The following is a 19,953-nucleotide window of genomic DNA, read 5'->3' on the forward strand; positions in this document are numbered from 1 at the left end:
GGGTGGCAGAGCGAAACCTTGTCTCTAAAATAATAATTTTCAAAAAAAATTTTTAAAGCTCAAATTAATGGGGAAGGTGGAGGTATGTTGAAAGCCTACAAGGCCACACACCACAGAAGCCCAAGGCTCATGAGGATGGGAACGGAGTTATGCACCAATAGAGGTGACCCTGGCCATCCACTTCTCATGGAACTTCATGGTCTTGCCATGGCACTGCTCAGCAGACCAGCTTCCTCTGCTTGCTTATTTCTTCTCTGCCCTGATAGTCTTGACCTGCCTGCATGTCTCTTCACCCTGGCTCAGCTCCAACATCCGTGGCTACATCAGTGCCAGCTTTTAGCTCAATTGCTCCCAACATACTCGCCCATCCCACCATATATGAAATCTCCAGATCCAGGAATTTGTCTGTGGCCAAAGGAGAACATCTCATAATAATAAAATGGTCAATCCACTGGGAAGCTATAAGAGTTATAAGCATAAGCACCTAGCAGAGCCCCAGATACATGAAGCAAAGACGTACAGAACTGGAGGGATAGACAATTCAACAATAAGAGTTGAAGACATTATTACTGTACTTTCAGTAATGGATAGAACAACTAGGCAGAAGATCAACAAAAAAGAGACTTGCACAACACTATAAACAAACCAGACCTGGCTAGGCGCAGTTACCTGTAATTCCAGCACTTTGGGGGGCCAAGGCAGGCAGATCACTAGAGATCAGGAATTTGAGACCAGCCTGACCAACATGGTGAAACCCTGTCCCTACTAAAAATGCAAAAATTAGCCAGACATGCTTGCTGGAACCCAGGAAGCAGAAGTTGCAGTGAGCCAAGGTTGCACCACTGCACTCCAGCCTGGGCAACAGAGGGAGGCTCTGTCTCAAAAAAAAAAAAAGAAAACCACACACTAGACCTAACTGACATCTGTAGTACACGCCATCTGACAGCAGCAGAATAATACATAAATCTATGAACTATGTTCCTCCCCAAGTTAATTTGGCCTCTGCCCAGGAATTAACAAGGACAGCCTGGAGGTTAGAAGCAAGATGGAGTTGGTTAGGTCAGATCTCTTTCACTGTCAGAATTTTCTGTTATAATTTTTGCAAATTATATATTTTGCAAATATATAAAAAAGGAAGGAGATATAATTTTACCTACTCCCTTACAAATGTAGAAAAAGAAGAGCTAACTAAACCTAAAGCAAGGAAAAGAAAGGAATAATCAAGACTAGAGCAGAAGCAAATGAACCCGAGAAAAGGAATACAGAAAATTAATGAAACCAAAAGTTGGTTCTTTGATATAGCAACAAAATAAGAGAGAAGATGCCAATTACTAGAATCAGAAATGAAAGAGGAGAATATAACTGAACTTACAGATATAAAAAGAATTATGAAGGAAGCTATGAGCAATTGCCAATAAATTAAATAACTTAGATATGACGATATAATGGACAAATTCCTGGAAACACACAAACTACTGCAACTGGCTCAAGACTGACAAAATATGAACAGAGCTGTAATAATTTGTAAAAAATAATAATCCACAAAGAAAACCCACACCCAGATGTCTTCACTTGTAAGTTCTACCAAACAAATGAAAAATACCAATTCTTAAAAGCCTCTTCCAAAAAGCAGAAGAGGAAGAAACACTTCCTAATTCATTCTGTGAAGCCAATATTAAAACCAGACAATGACATTACAGGAAAAGAAACACCCTGATATACCCTGATAGCAAAACCAGACAATGACATCACAGGAAAACAAAACTCCAGACCAATATCTCTTATTAATATGAATGCCAAAATCCTTTTTTTAAAAACTGGCAAATTGAATCCAGCAACATATCAAGAGAATTATACACCATGATTATGTGGGATTTATGCCAGGAATACAAGGTTGGTTTAACATCTGAAAGTCAGATAATGTAACCATATCAATAGAATAAAAAACAAAAACCACATGGCAGCCTCAATAAATGCAGGAAAAGCATCTGACAAAATCAAGACCCCTTTCAGGACAAAAACATTCAATAAACCAAGAAGGTAAGAAAACTTCCTTAGCCTGACAAAGGACATCTATTTTACAAACAAAAGCAAAAGCCTACAGTTAATGTCATACTTGACAGGGAAAGATTGGATGCCTTCCGCTAACATCAGTAACAAAACAAGGATTCCTGCTGTCAACACTTCTATCCAACATTGTACTGGAGGTTTTAGCAAGAGCAATTAGACAAGGAAGAGAAATAAAAGCCACCAGATTGGAAAGACAGAAGTAAAACTATCTTCATCTGCAAATGACATGATCTTATATCTAGGATATAACAAGATCTCTACTAATAAACTATCAGAACTAATAAATGATTTCACAAGGTTGCACAACACAAGATCAATACACAAAAATAAATTATGTATCTATAGACCAGCAATGACTATTCCACAGATGAAATTAAGAAAACAATTCCCATTTATAATGTCATCAAAAATAATGAAATACTTAGGAATATATTTAACAAAATAAGTACAAGACTTGTACACTGAGAACTATGAAACATTGCTGAAATAAATTAAAAAAGATTTAAAGAAAGACAACCCTACATTCATAGATCAGAAGATTTAATATTGTTAGGCAGCAGTACTCCCCAAATTGATCTACATATTCAGCAGATTCACTACAAAAATACCAACTGCCTTTTTTGCAGAAATTTACAGCCTAATCCTAAAATTCATAAGAATTGTAAAAGGCACCAATCCTAAAATTCATAAGAATTGTAAATAGCCAAACAATCTTGAAAAAGAATAAGGTTGGGAGACTCATACTTCCCAATTTCAAGACTACTACAAATCTAAAAATCTTAGTAATCAAGACAGTGTAATACTAGCATGAGGATAGACATATAGATCAATGAAATAGAATTCATAGTGCAAAACCAAATGTTTACATTTATGGTCAGTTGATTGTCAACAAGGGTAGCAAGATCATCCAATGGGGAAAGAATAATCTTTTCAAACAAACTGTGCTTGGACAACTGGACATCCACACATAAAAGAATGCAGTTGGACCCCTACCTCACACCATACACAAGAATTAACTCAAAATGGATCATAATCCTCAATGTAAGAGCTAAGGCATAATATTCAAAGGAAAAAAAACAGGAGTAAGTCTTCATCATCTTGAGGTAGGCAATGGTGTTTTAGACACATGTCATGAGCACAAATGAAAAGAAAGAAAAAAATAAATAAATTAGACTATCTCAAAATTTAAAGCGTTTGGGCTACAAACAATGCCTTGAAGAAAGTGAAAAGACACCTGACAGAATGGGAGAAAATATTTGCAAGTCATATATCTGATGAGCAGCTTTCATCCAGAATACATAACAAAATCCTACAACTCAATAATAAAAAACAAACAATACAATTTTAAAATGGGCAAAAGATTTGAATAGACATCTCTCAATACACAAATGGCCAATATGCACATGAAAAGATGCTCAACATCTTTTGTCATTAGGGAAATGCAAATCAAAACCACAATGAGATGCTACTTCACACTCAGTAGGAGAGCAGTAATAAAAAAGACAGACAATAACAAGTGTTAGCAAGAATATGGAGAAATTAAAATCCTCATGGCTTGCTGGTGGCAATGTAAAATGATGCAGCTGCTTTGGAAAACAGTTTGGCAGTTCCTCAAAATGTTAAATATAGAGTTGCCATATGGCCTAGCAATTCCACTCCTATGTATCTACCCAAGGGAAATAAAAACATACAGTCACACAAAAACTGGTACAGGAATGTTCATAGCAGCATCGTTCATAATAGACAAAAAGTAGAAACAATGCAAATGTCTGTTCATCAGTGAATAAACAGACAAGCAAAATGTGGCATGTCCACACAATGAAAAATCATTGAGCATTTTAAAATAAATGAAGTTCTGATACATGTTACAACAGGAAAAACCTTGAAAACTTGCTAAGTGAAAGAAGCCAGCCATGAAAGACCATAAATTGTAATATTTCACTCTTATAAAATGTACAGAAAAGGCAGAGCTATATAGACAGAAGGTAGATGAGTGGTTGTACAGGGCTGGAAGGGCAGGTATTAGAGGGTAATTGAGAGTGGCTAATAAAGGGTGAGAAACTTATTTTTGAAATGATGGAAATATTTTTAAATTGATGGTGGTAATGGCTGCACAACTCTGTGAATATACTAAAATCACTGAACTGTACACATTAAAAACATAACTTGTATGGTACGTGAATTGTATCACAATAAAGCTGTTTTTTAAAAATGAATGAGTTAGATCTACATGTATCCACATAGATAAATCTCAAAAAATAAGTGTGGTAGAACAAGCATGTTGAAAAAGGAAACATACAGCAAGACCCTATTTATGGGAAATTTTAAAACAAAAACCAATAGTATATATTGTTTAGGGAACTATACATTTTTAGTAAGACATAAAAACTTGGATGGAAAGGGTAGACTCCAACTGCAGGATTTTCCCTCTCTGCCCTATAAATAATCTTTTAAAAATTTTATGGCTTAAACTTACATTGTTTATGTTTAGTATATAAGAAAATACATATTTTTATATTCATACCCCCTTTTTTAGATAAAAGGTAAAATGCCATATATACTTTACTGTACAGGACTTTTCTTTTAAGTTAGCATCTTCTAGAGATCACTCCAGAGGAGTTTATAGAGCTGTTCCGGTGAGACTCTTTTATTAAGCTTGTTGGGGTTTATGTCAAAAGGAGGAGGGCCAGAGATGGATGACTACATGGAGACACTGAAGGATGAGGAGGACGCCTTGTGGGAGAATGTGGAGTGTAACCGGCACATGCTCAGCCGCTACATCAACCCCGCCAAGCTCACGCCCTACCTGCGTCAGTGTAAGGTCATTGATGAGCAGGATGAAGATGAAGTGCTTAATGCTCCCATGCTGCCATCCAAGATCAACCGGGCAGGTAACCTTAGGACCTCTTTGTGGGACTGGGAGGGCTACCACACATGGCGGCTTCCAGACATACCCTTTGGTAGCTACTCTAGGTCAGGGATTTTTCAACTGAGGTCCACAGACCTCAGTTGTATAGAACTCAAATGTCTATATAGAACTCAAATGTCTGTGTATAGAACTCAAATGTCTCTGTATATGACTCAAAGGATCCATAAACTGGGAGGGGAAAGAAATGACATCTTTATTTTACCAGCCTCAACTACAATTTAGCATTGCCTTCAACTGCAAATGTCAGGAAGCCACAAATTACAGTCGTGATTAGTAACTCCTCTGACTTAGGCAACAATGAAAATTACAGATCTCTCCATATCACTGCAGCTATTGCAGATCTCTCAAAATACCATTTACACTCATCTCTCTTTGAAAATTATAGTGCTAATTAGACCTGCCAAGGGGTCTTATTATTTAATGCATTGATAAAGAATTATGTTTATTACTGAAACACAAATTTATTTAACATTTGATAACTGGATTTTATTACAATTGGCTGCTTTTGTAATCTGATATACTTTATCTGTTTAAAAATATTATTCTGAGAAGGGGTCCACAGGCTTTTCTAGCCTGACTTTGGGGGTGGGGGGCGGTGGTTATGACACTTTATCACATTCAGTAAAGGTAATAAATATGGTTTGTGAAGCTTGTTTTAATTTTAAATCATGTACATGCGTGTACATGTGTATTTATACACTTATCTTTGTTTATGGTCACTAGGCCACAATGTTCAATGTTTTTCTTTCCGTGGATTAGTTTTAAAGGTTTGAGAATCACTGTCCCCCAGCGTGGCTGGTGGTAAGTAGTTATCAGCTGCGACTCTCTGGCATCCATGGCAGATATCACTAATCAGCATGCTTTCCCACTGAGCCTGGATGTAACTTTTCCCACTGAGCCTGGAATGTTTCTCAAAACAGTGCTCCAGACAGCTTCACCAAACAATCAGGGTTGACATATCATCATTTTTATTTCTTCAGTCCATCCTAGGGAAAAGGTAGAGTTTTAAGACCTACTTTTCTTCTTCTATATTTCAGAAGAAATATCTGAAAATAAAATGTTTAAGAAAGGACCCAACAATGTAAGCAATAAGTGGAACTGGTAGTAGAGATAGTGGAACCTGCTGGAAGAATTACATTTAAGTTAAAGATGTTTCCAGGTTGTGTATTAATCCCAAAGAAAAACTTAGAACTATTCCTGCTTCCTATTTTCCTAGCCCTTCACCCAAAATGTCTTCCTGCTCTCACTCGAAGAAAACCATATATGATTCTATAATTTTTATCATGCTTTCAACCTCGCTCAGTCACAGAAGAGCTGGTGCCTACATGATTCATTTTGGCCCTGGTCAGTTGGGAAGCTCTTCAAAACTGGGGTGGCAATTCCATTTATCTTGGTTCTACCAATTTATTAAAAAAATAAAATGAACGTTCATCAAATGTCTGCAGAGGGCCTGGCACTTCGATTTACGTCATCTGGGCTTCAAGATACAACTCAGATGTGATAGAATGTGAGGAGACTGTCTTCTTAAAGTTGATTGAGGGACACAAGTCCAGGATGAGACCAGCCACAGAGACTTGCATTCCATCAGATATGTATTCTCACAGAGTGATCTGGTCTTTCCCCAGGCCGGTTGTTGGACATTCTGCATACCAAGGGGCAAAGGGGCTATGTGGTCTTCTTGGAGAGCCTGGAATTTTATTACCCAGAGCTGTACAAACTGGTGACTGGGAAAGAGCCCACCCGGAGATTCTCCACCATTGTGGGTAAGTGCTTTTGCCATTGGGAACATCTGGACGCTAATAGGAGGAGTGTGTGTGTGTGTGTGTGTGTGTGTGTGTGTGAGGCATGGTTCTGACACTGTGAATCTATGACATGTAGAACTGGGGTCTGTCAACTGTCAACCACTTATTTTGCTTGATGATGAAAGAAGGTGACAGAGGGCAAAATGAAGCAGGAGCCAAGAGAAGTGGGTGTTCACGGATTATCCCCCATTAATGGTGCCGGGGTGGAACACAAGTTCACCCGACCCTGTAGATCTTGTCCTTGCCTTGGCCACATTCTTTCAAGTGTCTCATGGACCAGAGCCCATCTTGCCTTCTTCATCTTCCTTTCTAAACATTCCTGAATCAGTCTTCTCTCCCTCCCCAACACTTCCTACAGCCCCGACTCCCACAACCCCGTCAACTCCCTATGTCTGTTCCCGATCTGTATCAGTCAGTGCTTTCTCCATTCTTCCTCCCCTATTTAAAACCCGTTGGTGGTTTTTCATTGTTTCTTTGTAAACACTGTGTCTTGGCCAGGCACAGTGGCTCATGCCTGAAATTCCAACACTTTTGAAAGCTGCAGCCATAGAATTGCTTGGGCCCAGGAGTTCAAGGCTGCAATAAGCTATGATCATGCCCCTGTACAACTCCAGTCTGGGTGACAGAGGGAGACCCTGTCTCAAAAAAATTTTTTTTTTAATTTTTTTGAGACAAAGTCTCACTCTGTTGTCAGACTGGAGTACAGTTGTGCAATCTCGGCTCACTGCAACCTCCGTCTCCCAGGTTTAAGTGATTCTTCTGCCTCAGCCTCCCAAGTAGCTGGGACTACAGGTGCATGCCACCACGGCCAGCTAACTTTTTGTATTTTTAGTAGAGATGGGATTTCACCATGTTGGCCAGGATGGTCTCCATCTCCTGACCTCGTGATCCACCCACCTTGGCCTCCCAAAGTGCTGGGATTACAAACGTGAGCCACTGCACCCGGCCAAGACCCCGGACCCTTCATGGTCCAGTCCCTGCTGACACCTCCAGCATCGCCTTTCTCTTCTTTCTCTCTCCTTTAGCCACCTTGGCCTTCCTTCAGTTCCTGAAATATGCCAAGTTCCTCCCGCCTCCCCATATGGCCTTGGCAATGCTGTTCTTTCCTAGAATGCCTTTTCCCTCCTGAACTTAACATTTTAGCTCAAACATTAGGAGCCTTCTCCAACCCCTTCCGCCCATGAAGCTGCATCTGGGCCCCTGCTACACACTCTCATAGCCCCATCTACCTTTACTTTATGAAATTATCACCATCTGTAATTCTGTTTGTGATAATCATTTGATTTTTTTTTTAATGTCTTTCTCTTATTACACCATAAGCTCTCCCGGGGCCAAGGCTGTGAGTCTTGCTCTCTCTGAATCCCCAATGCCTCGTGGGGAGAGTGAGTAAGAGCTCAGTACAACGTTGGTGAGTGAATGAGTGAGTGAGTGAGTGAGTGAGTGAGTGAGTGAGTGCCCTGCGTCTGGAACCTCCTTTTTCCCCTTCCCAGTCCTCAGGCCTGACTGGGTGCCCCCTCTCCACAGTGGAGGAGGGCCACGAGGGCCTCACGCACTTCCTGATGAACGAGGTCATCAAGCTGCAACAGCAGATGAAGGCCAAGGACCTGCAGCGATGCGAGCTGCTGGCCAGGTTGCGGCAGCTGGAGGATGAAAAGAAGCAGATGACGCTGACGCGCATGGAGCTGTTGACCTTCCAGGAGCGGTACTACAAGATGAAGGAAGAGCGGGACAGCTACAATGACGAGCTGGTCAAGGTGAAAGACGACAATTACAACTTAGCCATGCGTTATGCACAGCTCAGTGAGGAGAAGAACATGGCGGTCATGAGGAGCCGAGACCTCCAACTCGAGGTGAGGGGTGCCCAAGGGTTACTCCGCTAGGGTGAGCCAGGGGAAAACAAATGTCACCGGGGCTTAAGTCCCCCATAAAGCAGATGCAGACATGTGCACATGGTCTGCCGGAGCGCCGTGCCCAGCCAGGTGAGAGGGAATGAAGGACACAGGGCCTCTGGGGGTCCTAGGTCCGCCATGTGTCTGTGCATGTACCCATAGTGCTTAGCGCTACCGGTTCGGCTGCCTACATCTCCTATGTGCATGGGCAGACATGCGCACAAGGACTGACCCAGTGCGGCTTTCCACCACAGGCTCGGGCCCAGACCCACCTTGCGCATGCGCAGGCAGACCCGGTCGGGCTCCCAGAATGGCTCGCTCCGCGAATGAGAGAGATCTGCATCTTTCTTTTTTCATTTCTTTTTTTTCTTTTCTCTTCTTTTCTTTAATTTTTCTTTCTTTCCTTTTCTTTCCCTCTCTCCTGTCCTTCCTTCCTCCCTCCTTCCTATCTTTTCCTTCCTTCCTCTCTCCCTTTTCTTGCCTCCTTCCTCTCTCTCTCTTTTCCTTCCTTCCTTCCTTTCTTTTCTTTCTTTCTATTTTTTTTGAGACAGGGCCTTCCACTGCCCAGGCAGCAGTAGTTCAATCATGGCTTACTACAGCCTTGACCTCCTAGACTCAAGCTATTCTCCTGTCTCAGTCTCCAAAGTAACTGGGACTGCAGGTACCAAGCTATTCTTTTAATGTTTTTGTAGAAAAGGGGGTCTCACTATTTTGCCCAAGGTGGTCTGGAACTCCTGGACTCAAGCAATCCGCCTGGCTTGGCCTCCCAAAATGGTGAGATTACAGGTATGAGCCACTGCATCCGGCCTTATTCATTCTTTCTGTTTATTGAGTACCACCATGTACCAGTCTTTTTTTTGACAGAGTCTCAGTCTGTCACCCAGTCTGGAGTGCAGTGGTGCGATCACAGCTCACTGTAGCTTTGGCCTTGCAGGCTCAGGTGATCCTCCCACCTCAGCCTCCCAAGTAGCTGGGACTACAGGTAAGTGCCATGACAGCTTTTTTTTTCTATTTTTTCCTACCTCCCACTCCTTTTTCTATTTTTAGTTGAGACATGTTGCCCGGACACATGTAGACCCAGCAGGGCTCCCAGAAAGGCTCACTCTGCAAATCAGTTAAGAATATTTGCATCTTTCTTTTTCAAGTTCAGGACCTCCTGGGCTCAGGCGATCTGCCCACCTTGGCCTCCCAAAGTGCTGGGATTACAGGTGTAAGCCACCACACTTGGCCCCCAGGCTCTTTTCCAGGGATACATAGCTCAATACTAAAACCCTACTGACATGGAGCTAACATTGTAATCAGAAAACAAATGCATAACTAGTTAGCAGTAATGAGTGCTATCAAGAAGAGAAGACAGAGTGTCAGAACAGAACCTGAGGGATGCTACTTTAACTAGGGTAGCCAGGAAAGATCTCTGAGAAGGAGACACGTGAACAGAGATCTGAACAGATGAACCAACCACGCCAGTTTCAGGGAAAACACAAAGGCCACAAGTAGGGGCATGTTTGGTTTTTGTTTTTGAAGAAATAGCAGGAAGCTGGGCTCAATGGCTCACACCTGTAATCCCAGCACTTTGGGAGGCCAAGGCAGGAGGATCACTTCAGTCCAGGAGTTTGAGACCAGCATGGGCAACATGGCAAAACCCCATCACTACAAAAATTAGCCGGGCATGGTGATATGAGCCTGTAATCCCAGCTGCTTGGGAGGATAAGGCAGGACGATTGCCTGAGCCCATCTATCACCCTGTCATCTGCATTAGGAGGTTGAGGCTGCAGGGAGCCATGCCTGATGAGAGAGAGAGAGAGAGAGGAAAAGAAAGAGAGGAGAGGAAGGGAAGGGAAAGGGAAAGGGAGAGGAAGAGGAGGGGGAGGAAAAGAAAAGAAAGAGAAAAGAAATGGCAGGAGAATCAGTGGGGCCAGAGCCTAATAAGCAACTGGTGCAGAGGGAGTGGAAGGGATGGCCGGGGTCCAGATCCTGGGGGCATGGTAAGAACTTTGGGATTTATTCTAGTTGTGATGAGAAGCCTCTGAAGGATTGAGAGCTGAGCAGTGACAATTGATTTATATCTGAGAAGGATCACTCTGGCTGCTGGGTGGAAAATAGACTCTCAGAATATTTATTAAGCACCTGCCACGTGTGAGGCACTGTGCTAAGCACTGTGGGAGACACAAGGATAAATAACGTGAGCTGTGCTTAGGTCACTTACAATTTAGTGAAGCAGACAGATCTGTAAACAATCCACTGGAATTCAGGTGAATTGAGTCAGTGGCATAGCAGGCAGCAGTGTTTTGGTTAAGGGCATGAGCTTTTTAAGTCCTGTAGTTTGGAGTTGAAATTCTGGCTTTCTGCTTTACTACTTAGTGAAAGGCTATTGGCCTCGGTTTCTTCCCTTGCAGATGGCAATAATGAAAGTAATACCTATGCCCCAGGATTGCTGGGATACTGAACCGTAAGTCTTGGGCAGAGTGGCTGACCCAGTAAGCATCCCACCATGCTAGCACCCCGTGCCTGCTCGTGTGGAACTCAGGAATTAGCATGGGATTGGACGCTTGGGTTGAGCTTTGAAGATGCTGAGGAGCATTTTTTTTTTTTATGAGCAGTAAGAGGTTTCTATGCTGTTTTTACTTAGGATTTGGGGAAGTTACCCTGTGGCAGGGACTTACAAGTTTCTCTCCTGGAACTTTCTCCTGTGGTATGTTTCCCTGGAGATACAAGAACAGTGAGAAAGTGTAAGTAGAATTTGGAAGAACATCTGGCCAGCAGAGTCCCTGGCTGGTTTTCTTGGCTTCAGGCTGTTTCCTGCATGCCCATTTCTTCATTGTCTCAGGCTAATCACTGGGGTGCAGCAGCCATTCTTTTCTTGCTAAAGCCACTGCTCTCTACCTGCCAGATTTCTTTTTTTATTTATTTTTTTTTTTAATTTTTTTTTTTTTTTTGTCAATCAATGAGAGCATGTAACGTTGCTCAGGTTGGCCTTGAACTCATGGCCTCACCTCCTCAAGCACCAGGACAACTGGCCGGAGCCACCGTGGCCCCCAGATTTCTTTTTTTAATTATTATTATGCTTTAAGTTCTGGGGTACATGTGCAGAACATGCAGGTTTGTTACATAGGTATACACGTGCCATGGTGGTTTGCTGAGTCTGTCACCCTGTCATCTGCATTAGGGAGGGGAACATCATACACAAGGGCCTGTTGGGGGTGGGGCACTAGGGGAGGGATAGCATTAGGAGAAACACCTGCCAGATTTCTTGAGACAATTCTCCCTCCAAGACTAAGATTTGAAAATGACACCCTCCCCTCTGGTGACTCCTTTCTTTATAGCCCTTGAATGCAACCTTCTTGTTTGGGGTATTTTAGCAAGTCCAGTGTGTTTGGGGAGGCTCACAGGCTTAGCCACACAGGTTGAAGAAGTCTTCTGTGGGTTGCAGTTCCTGACACTAAACTCTTGAGTGTGAAGATCAGCACATCCCTACTTGTCTTATTTCCAGATGCAACAGCTGCCTCCTCCAAGAAGTCTCTCTTTTTGCAACTAAGTCCAGGGAAATTCTTTAAGCCAAAGATCCTGTGAAATTATAGTTCAGTGGCTTTTAGGCCGTCTTCTTCATCTTCTCCTCCTCCTTCCTCCTCTTCTTTTTCTTCTTTCTTCTCCTCCTCTTCCTCCTCCTCCTCCTTCTTCCTCTTCTGCTTCTTTCTCCTCCTCTTCCTCCTCCTTCCCCTCCTCCTTTCTCTTCTTCTTCTCTTTCTTCTTCCTCTTCTTTCTTCTCCTCTTCTCCTCCTTTTTCTGCTTTTCTTCTTCTCTTCCTCCTCCTTCTTCTTCCTCTTGTCCCTCTTTATCTTCCTCTCTGTCCTTCTTCTTCCTCCTCCTCCTCTCCTCCTCCACTTTTCTTCTTCTCTTTCTCTTTCTCATTCCCCTTCCCCTTCTCCTCCTCCTTCTTCTTCCTCTTCTTCCTCTGTCTCTTTCTCTCCTCTTCTCCTTCTTTCTCCTCCTCTTCCTCCTGTTCTCCTTTCTTCTCTTCCTTCTTCTTTTTCCTCTTATCTTTCTCTTCCTCTCCTTCTCCTTCATACTCCTCCTCTTCTTCCCCTTTCTCTTCTTCTGCTTCTTTTCTTCTTCTCTTCCTTTCCTGCTTTTCTTCTTTCTTTTTCCTCTTCCTCCTCCTCTTCCTTTTTAGCAGCAGTGCTAGTTATCCAAATAAAATCTTGTGTGAAACCCAAGAGAACAAACCATACAAGCAGAGCTGTTCTGGAATGTGAAGTCAGGGTGGACGCCCAGAGCCCCGATTTCTCAACCATCTCCTCCTTCCCCCTGGGTAACCCCAGGATTCTTCAGGGGAATCCTTGGTTCTGAGGGTCAGAATTTGAAATCTATCAGACAAGGGCGTTGAAGTGGAAAATACCAGCTTGGATCTCTTTTATCCTAATCCGTAACCTGTTCCACCTGAAAAAGTTTGAAGGAATTTTCTCTGAGGCCTGTAGACCCTTTAAAGCTACTCTAAATAGACTAATAGCTTTAAAGCTATTCTAATAGACTCTCCATCAACAGGGAGATAGCAGTTTGTTTTACTGGAAAAGGCTTCCTGGAGCCCTTCTCTGCCCCTGGAAGGAGAGATGAGCATACCTCAGGTTTTGCTGCAAGCCTAGTGGTCTCTGGGGAAGCATTGCCGTTTCTGAGTGTTTCTTACCACCTGCCTTCTCCCATCGGCACCCTTGGGGTGTTTCAGATCGATCAGCTGAAGCACCGGTTGAATAAGATGGAGGAGGAATGTAAGCTGGAGAGAAATCAGTCTCTGAAACTGAAGAATGACATTGAAAATCGGCCCAAGAAGGAGCAGGTTCTGGAGCTGGAGCGGGAGAATGAGATGCTGAAGACCAAAAACCAGGAGCTGCAGTCCATCATCCAGGTGAGGGCCTGGCGGGGGGACAGCATGGGCAGCAGGATGAGGGCTTGGGGTTGCAGAGACAGAAGCACCTGCCAGGGTGTGAGTCCCAGAGCCTCACCTACACCGTGCTGACCGCAGGATCATAGACATGTGTGCCCCCCTTGGGCACCTGTGCCTCCTCCTCTGTAAAGCGGTGACCCCCACCACTCATGTGTCAGCAACATGAAATAATACTTGAGAAAACATGTCCTTATTTGAAGCACTCTGGGAAAACCACCATCCACATGGAAATCAATGCCCTGGGCACTGTGGGAAGAGAAAAGGACATCCAGGAAACCTACGTGCCCTTAAAGATTCCAAGAAACTCAACTCTAAGCTCCACGCCACTTGTTGCAACCTCAGATGCCTCCCCGCACTGGTCATCACGGAGTCATTCGTGGGCACAGAGGAGGAAGTTGCTGAGGAGTGACATCCCAAAACGTATCTGCAGGGCAAGGAAAAAAAACCATCTTCCTCCTTCCTCCAGAACAATTCCCCCCAGGAGCGGCTGCCTGGTGTTTAAGGCTGTTTTGGAGCAGAGGATGAACCCAGCTGCACCAGAACACATTCCTGAGTATTTCAGGGGCGGCATCTAAAAAGCACATCCACCATCCCTTTGCTGTGGCCTGTGAAGTGTTTAGGGTCCAACAGTTGCTTCTCTGGACTCTGATAAGCGCCAGGGAGAACAAAAGGCCCAGGATACTCCCAAGCAGAAGCCAGTTTTATGCTTCTTTCCAGGCGATAAACTTCTTAAATAGTAAGCTTCTTAGAGACCCCAAGGGACATAGGTCTCTTCTTGCCTCTATCTTCCAGGCACAAAACCTTCTCTGTCCATGTCTGTTGCTGGCTCTTCTGTCCTCTGCCTTCCTGGACCACCTGGCTCCCCGCCCCCACCCTGACCCTGTTAAACCCTCTCCCTCCCACCCAGGCGGGGAAGCGCAGCCTGCCAGACTCAGACAAGGCCATCCTGGACATCCTGGAACACGACCGCAAGGAGGCCCTGGAGGACCGGCAGGAGCTAGTCAACAGGATCTACAATTTGCAGGAGGAGGCCCGCCAGGCAGAGGAGCTACGGGACAAGGTGGGAGCGGGTCCCCTTCATACCAGGGGGCAGCAGGACCTCCCTGACCCCACACTCCTTTTGGGGGACTAGGCCAGACCCCTGGCACAGATCCCCTGCACTTCTCAGTATTCAGCCCCTTGCAGGAGCTACAGTTTACCAACCAGGTGAGAGCCTGGGGGCGGGGCAGTGTGGCAGAGGGGAGGATGAGGGCTTGGGATTGGGGAAACCGACATACCTGCCAAGGTATGAGTCCCAGAACCTCACCCACACCTTGCAGACTGCAGGATCCCAGATGTGCAGGCCACCCTTGGGCATTTACAAGTTATTGCACCAGCTTAGCACCTGTGTTCCCCTCCTAATTGAGGCCACACCGTCTTCCCCTGTGTTTCCTGGTGTGTAGTGGTTTCATGACAATTCTTGGTTGATTGGTCTCCTACCTTGAGCTCCTGTGGTCAGATAGCCAGTTCTCAGAAGGACAGGCCGTGTCCTGACCATGCCATCTTAGGGAGGGACAGGCCAGCTCCAGCCAGCCGACAGGAAGGTATGAGCTGAGAACAGCTGTCAGCCCTGACCTATTGATTGCTTGATGCATGTATTGATTTCTCTGTGTTGCTCATAGTACCTGGAGGAGAAGGAGGACCTCGAGCTCAAGTGCTCGACCCTGGGGAAGGACTGTGAAATGTACAAGCACCGCATGAACACGGTCATGCTGCAGCTGGAGGAGGTGGAGCGGGAACGAGACCAGGTACAGACACCACCTGCCGCGTGCAGGCGGCAAGGCTGCACCGTGGGGCCCACGCCCCAGACCACCGGGTCTTTCGGAGAGTTTTGTCCAGTGCAACATCACTGATGATGCAGGGATTACTCCTGAATCCATCTTTCCCATTTCTGTTCCAAAGATGAGTTTTATCCCATAGGTATTTGGGTATCAGGGGCCTCTGAGCTGGGCTCCAGCAGCTCCCACAACCAAGTATGGTTCTTAAATGTTGTCTGGTCTCTCGGGTGGGAGGGAGGTGTTCAGATCCAGCCCTGTCATTCATAAGATGTATGCCCATAGGCAAACTGCCACCCCTGTGGGACCTCAGTGCCCTCACCTGTAAGATGAAAATAATTATGGTAGCGCCACCTCACAGGGGCAGGCTGCAGCCTTCAAGGGATACCACATCAAAATTCTCGACACAGAGCCTGCCACTAGCAAGAGTCGGACCAACGGCTCTGTGACCATGTTAATGAAGATGGTAGTGACTGACAGGCCCAGGAGTCAGGCTCCAGACTAGAGCCTCAGGTGACGTGGCTGGCCCCTGGGATGGGGACAATGCCTGTCCCTGGGCCTAACTGGATTCTGCCGAGGTGCAGCCCAAAGCAGCCTTTGTCCCACTTCTTGTTGGCAGGCTTTCCACTCCCGAGACGAAGCCCAGACACAGTACTCGCAGTGCTTAATCGAAAAAGACAAGTACAGGAAGCAGATCCGCGAGCTGGAGGAGAAGAACGACGAGATGAGGATCGAGATGGTACGGCGGGAGGCCTGCATCGTCAACCTGGAGAGCAAGCTCCGGCGCCTCTCCAAGGACAGCAGCAACCTGGACCAGGTGCGGCAGGATGAGTAGGGCCGTGCCTGAAGTCAGGTGTTCCCTGGCGCCTGCTGAGGGCCCTGGCCAGTCACCGCCTCCACCTGAAATGAATGGCTCCCTGTCCTTTGCTTTTTTTTTTTTTTTTTTGAGACAGAGTATCACTCTTACCAGGTCAGAGTGCAGTGGCGCCATCTCGGCTCACTGCATCCTCTACCTCCCAGGTTTAGGCAATTCTCCTGCCTCAGCTTCCCAAGTAGCTGGGCCTACGGTCACGAGCTACCATGCCCAGCTAATTTTTGTATTTTTAGTAGAGATGGGGTTTCACCACATTGGCCAGGATGGTCTTGATTTCTTGACCTTGTGGTCTGCCTGCCACAGCCTCCCAAAGTGCTGGGATTATAGGCATGAGCCACCATGTCTGGCCTTGTTTTTTGTTTTTTTGTTTTTTTGTCTTTTTTGGAGTTAGGGTCTTGCTCTGTCACCCAGGCTGGAGTGCAATGGCACCATCACAGCTCACTGCAGCCTCAAACTCCTGTGCTCAAGAGATCCTCCCACCTCAGCCTCCTAGGTAGCAGGACTAAGGGCACATACCACCATGCCTGGCTAATTTTGTATTTTTTTGTACAGACAAGGTCTCACTATTTCCCAGGCTGGTCTTGAACTCTATCCTCAAGCAATCCTCCTACCTTGGCCTCCCAAAGTGCTGGAATTACAGGCATAAGCCACTGTGCCTGGTCAGCTTTTCATCTACTTGAAGCCAGAAGTTCCCTCCCACACCCAGAATAGTCCACATCTTTCAGCCTTGTGTTTGTGTCTGGTTAGTGATGAGTAGAAACCACTGATTTTGAAGTTGGTAGGGCTGGGCCCAGTGGCTCTTGCCTGTAATCTCAGCATTTTGGGAGGCTGAGGTGGGAGGATCGCTTTAGGACAGGGCAACAGAGTGAAAATTTTTTTTAATTTAAAAAATTTAAATTAAAAGTATAAATAAGAAGATTTAGGGTCAAGCCTGACCAGGCCACTTCCTCGCTGGGCAGCCTCCCACTTCGTATCCTCAGCGCCCTCTCAGTTGACTACACACAGCTGCTGGCCTCCCACTGGGGTTCCCCTGCACACCTGAACCATCACTGGGTTTAAGACGCCCGTGTGAATTGCAGAGTGCATTTCCCAGCAGGGCCCCAGTCAATGAGAAATGAAGGAATGCTGCCGCCAAGGTAGCTCTTATCACTATGGCAGCTCTGGGTTTACCGAGCGCTGTCACGGGCAGGTGCCACGCAACGCGTCCTCTGTGCATTACCTCATTGACCCCACAGAACTGTCCTGCAAGGAAAGCGTGCTTAGTGTCCTCATTTACAAAGGAAAGGACCCTGACCGGACACCTTGGCTCACACATGTAATCCCAGCACTTCGGGAGGATCCATATTCCCGACCACAGTTACAGCATGAACATGGCCTGGCATGCAGCCTACCAGCAGGCCATGACTGGTGCTTCCACCCACCCACAAAGTGGGAGTCAAGGAACAGCGGTGGGGGGGTAATGGGGCACACCAAGGTGGGCTGTGCACACCAATGAGCTCTCCTGTTGTTTGAGCCCCTGAAGGATTTTGCACTGGGAATGGGACAAGAAGCTTTGAGTTTGGAGGCAGCATAGCATGAGGGTACTGTGTGGCTTTGTGGGCCACAGAGAAACTTCATCATGCCACAGCACTCCACTTCCTATTTTGTAAAAGGTGATTATCAACAACCATCTGTACTTGTCAGGAAGGATTCAATGAGATGGGGGCTATGAAGCACTCCAGACAGTACCTAGTACAGTTTTTTTTTTTTTTAGCATCATCTAGTCATTCTGAATACTTTTTCTACTTTTGGCTCAGGCACAGGGCTAGAAATTGGAAATGTAATGGTAGCAGATGAGATGTAAGGGGCTGAGACCCATTAGGAGGCAATGCCTTTACCATGGTACAAGAAGACCAGGGCTTGATTAGGAGACTGGCCCAGAAGCCTGTGAGGAGGAGGCATAGTTAGGCTGGAATGATGGGGCTCGGCGTCTGGGGGTATGGTCAGGGTCAGGAAAGAAGAATGGCTGAAGTGAGTGGCGCCATCAGCCCAGCCATCCTGCCCACTGGTGGCTCATTGCCAAGCATCATCACTAACGCCGGCTTCTCTCTGTCCCCAGAGTCTGCCCAGGAACCTGCCAGTAACCATCATCTCTCAGAACTTGGGGGATGCCAGCCCCAGGACCAATGGTCAAGAAGCTGACGATTCTTCCACCTCAGAGGAGTCCCCCGAAGACAGCAAGTACTTCCTGCCCTACCACCCACCCCAGCGCAGGATGAACCTGAAGGGCATCCAGGTGCATGGGTGTGGAGGGAGGGGGCACAGGCGCAGGGCAGGAGAACTGGGAGCGGGGGGGCCCCTGCAGGCGGTGACAGGGCAACACGGCCACGCCCACTTCTGGGTAGGTCTTGGGTGCCCAGACTGACTCAACCTATTTCAGCCCTATAAGTTGGAAATCCTGCCCACTCACTCATTTGTACATTTTTACTGATTCCCTCTCTCTTATAAATGTAATATAAGTTAAAAGAGAGAAAGAAAGAGAGGCTGAGCATGGAGGCTCACGCCTGTAATCCCAGCACTTTGGGAGGCCAGTGCAGGAGGATTGTTTGAGGTCAGGAGTTCTAGACCAGCCTGGGCAACATAGAAAGACCCAGTGTCTCAAAAAATAAATAAACAAATAAATAAATAAAGGAAAAAATTAGCCAGGCATAGTGGTACACACCTGTAGTCCCAGCTACTCAGGAGGCTGAGGCAGGAGGATAATGAGCCCAAGAGTTAGAGGCTGCAGTGAGCTATGATCACACTACTGCACTCCAGCCTGGGCAACAGAGCAAGACCCTGTCTCAATAACGAAAGAAAAATAGATAGAGAATGAAATAAGTATTATTTCAAAATTCAGCCTGGGCGCAGTGGCTCACGCCTGTAATCCCAGCACTTTGGGAGGCCGAAGTGGATGGATCACCTGAGGTCAGGAGTTTGATACCAGCCTGGCCAACATGGCAAAATCCCATCTCTACTAAAAATACAAAAATTATCCAGGCATGGTGGTGAGCACCTGTAGTCCCAGCTACTCGGGAGGCTGAGGCAGGAGGATCACTTGAACCCAGGGTTTGGAGGTTGCAGTGAGCCAAGATCATATCACGGCACTCCAGCCTGGGTGATAGAGCAAGTCTCCATCTCAAAAAAAAAAAAACACCAATTTATTTGTTTATTAATCACATACGTACTGAGTACCAGTCACGTGCCCATCACATGTCAGGCATCATCCTGGGAGCTGGAGCTAGCAGTAATCCTGTCACTTTGCTCAGAATCTCATGCAACCCGAAGCCCATGCCAGCTCTCGATGGGGAGTGAGTGGGTGAATGAATGAAGTGAGCGAATGGGTGAATGAATGAAGTGAGTGAAGGAGTAAATGAATGAGACAGCGCAGCAGAGCCTGACATTGCCTCAGCCTCTCCCAGCCTTGCCCACACTGAGCCCGAAGGTCTGAGGCAGCACATCTGAGCTGACTGGGCCCCTGTTAGCACCCTGGGCTGAGGCATCTGCCCAAGCAGTCTCACCCTCTTCTGAATCCCCCTCTGTGTCATGTACCCAGCTCTGCTCAGCCTCACATTCCCCACGCATCGCGCAGTCGCCTCTGCCGCTCTTGGCTGCTGT

At 46.0% G+C, this 19,953-nt stretch overlaps 1 protein-coding gene across 4 annotated transcripts in view; it reads left to right on the forward strand.

The window, feature by feature from the left end:
- CARD11 (caspase recruitment domain family member 11) overlaps positions 1-19,953 on the forward strand; it is a 140,223-nt gene that overhangs the window by 93,952 nt on the left and 26,318 nt on the right. For 3 of the 4 annotated variants that reach the window (XM_035283207.2, XM_054249011.2, XM_035283213.3), the window contains exons 3-10: positions 4,749-4,961; positions 6,625-6,762; positions 8,326-8,651; positions 13,411-13,590; positions 14,537-14,689; positions 15,291-15,416; positions 16,063-16,260; positions 18,416-18,592. In XM_035283207.2, coding sequence (XP_035139098.1) covers positions 4,749-4,961; positions 6,625-6,762; positions 8,326-8,651; positions 13,411-13,590; positions 14,537-14,689; positions 15,291-15,416; positions 16,063-16,260; positions 18,416-18,592 — 1,511 coding nt within the window. Of the gene's footprint in view, positions 1-4,748; positions 4,962-6,624; positions 6,763-8,325; positions 8,652-9,327; positions 9,477-13,410; positions 13,591-14,536; positions 14,690-15,290; positions 15,417-16,062; positions 16,261-18,415; positions 18,593-19,953 lie in introns of those variants that run through there. The other variant, XM_054249019.2, reaches the window with a different exon arrangement.

This window comes from Callithrix jacchus, chromosome 2 (genome assembly GCF_049354715.1).
Source record: "Callithrix jacchus isolate 240 chromosome 2, calJac240_pri, whole genome shotgun sequence".
NCBI classification, from domain to species: Eukaryota; Metazoa; Chordata; class Mammalia; order Primates; family Cebidae; genus Callithrix; species Callithrix jacchus.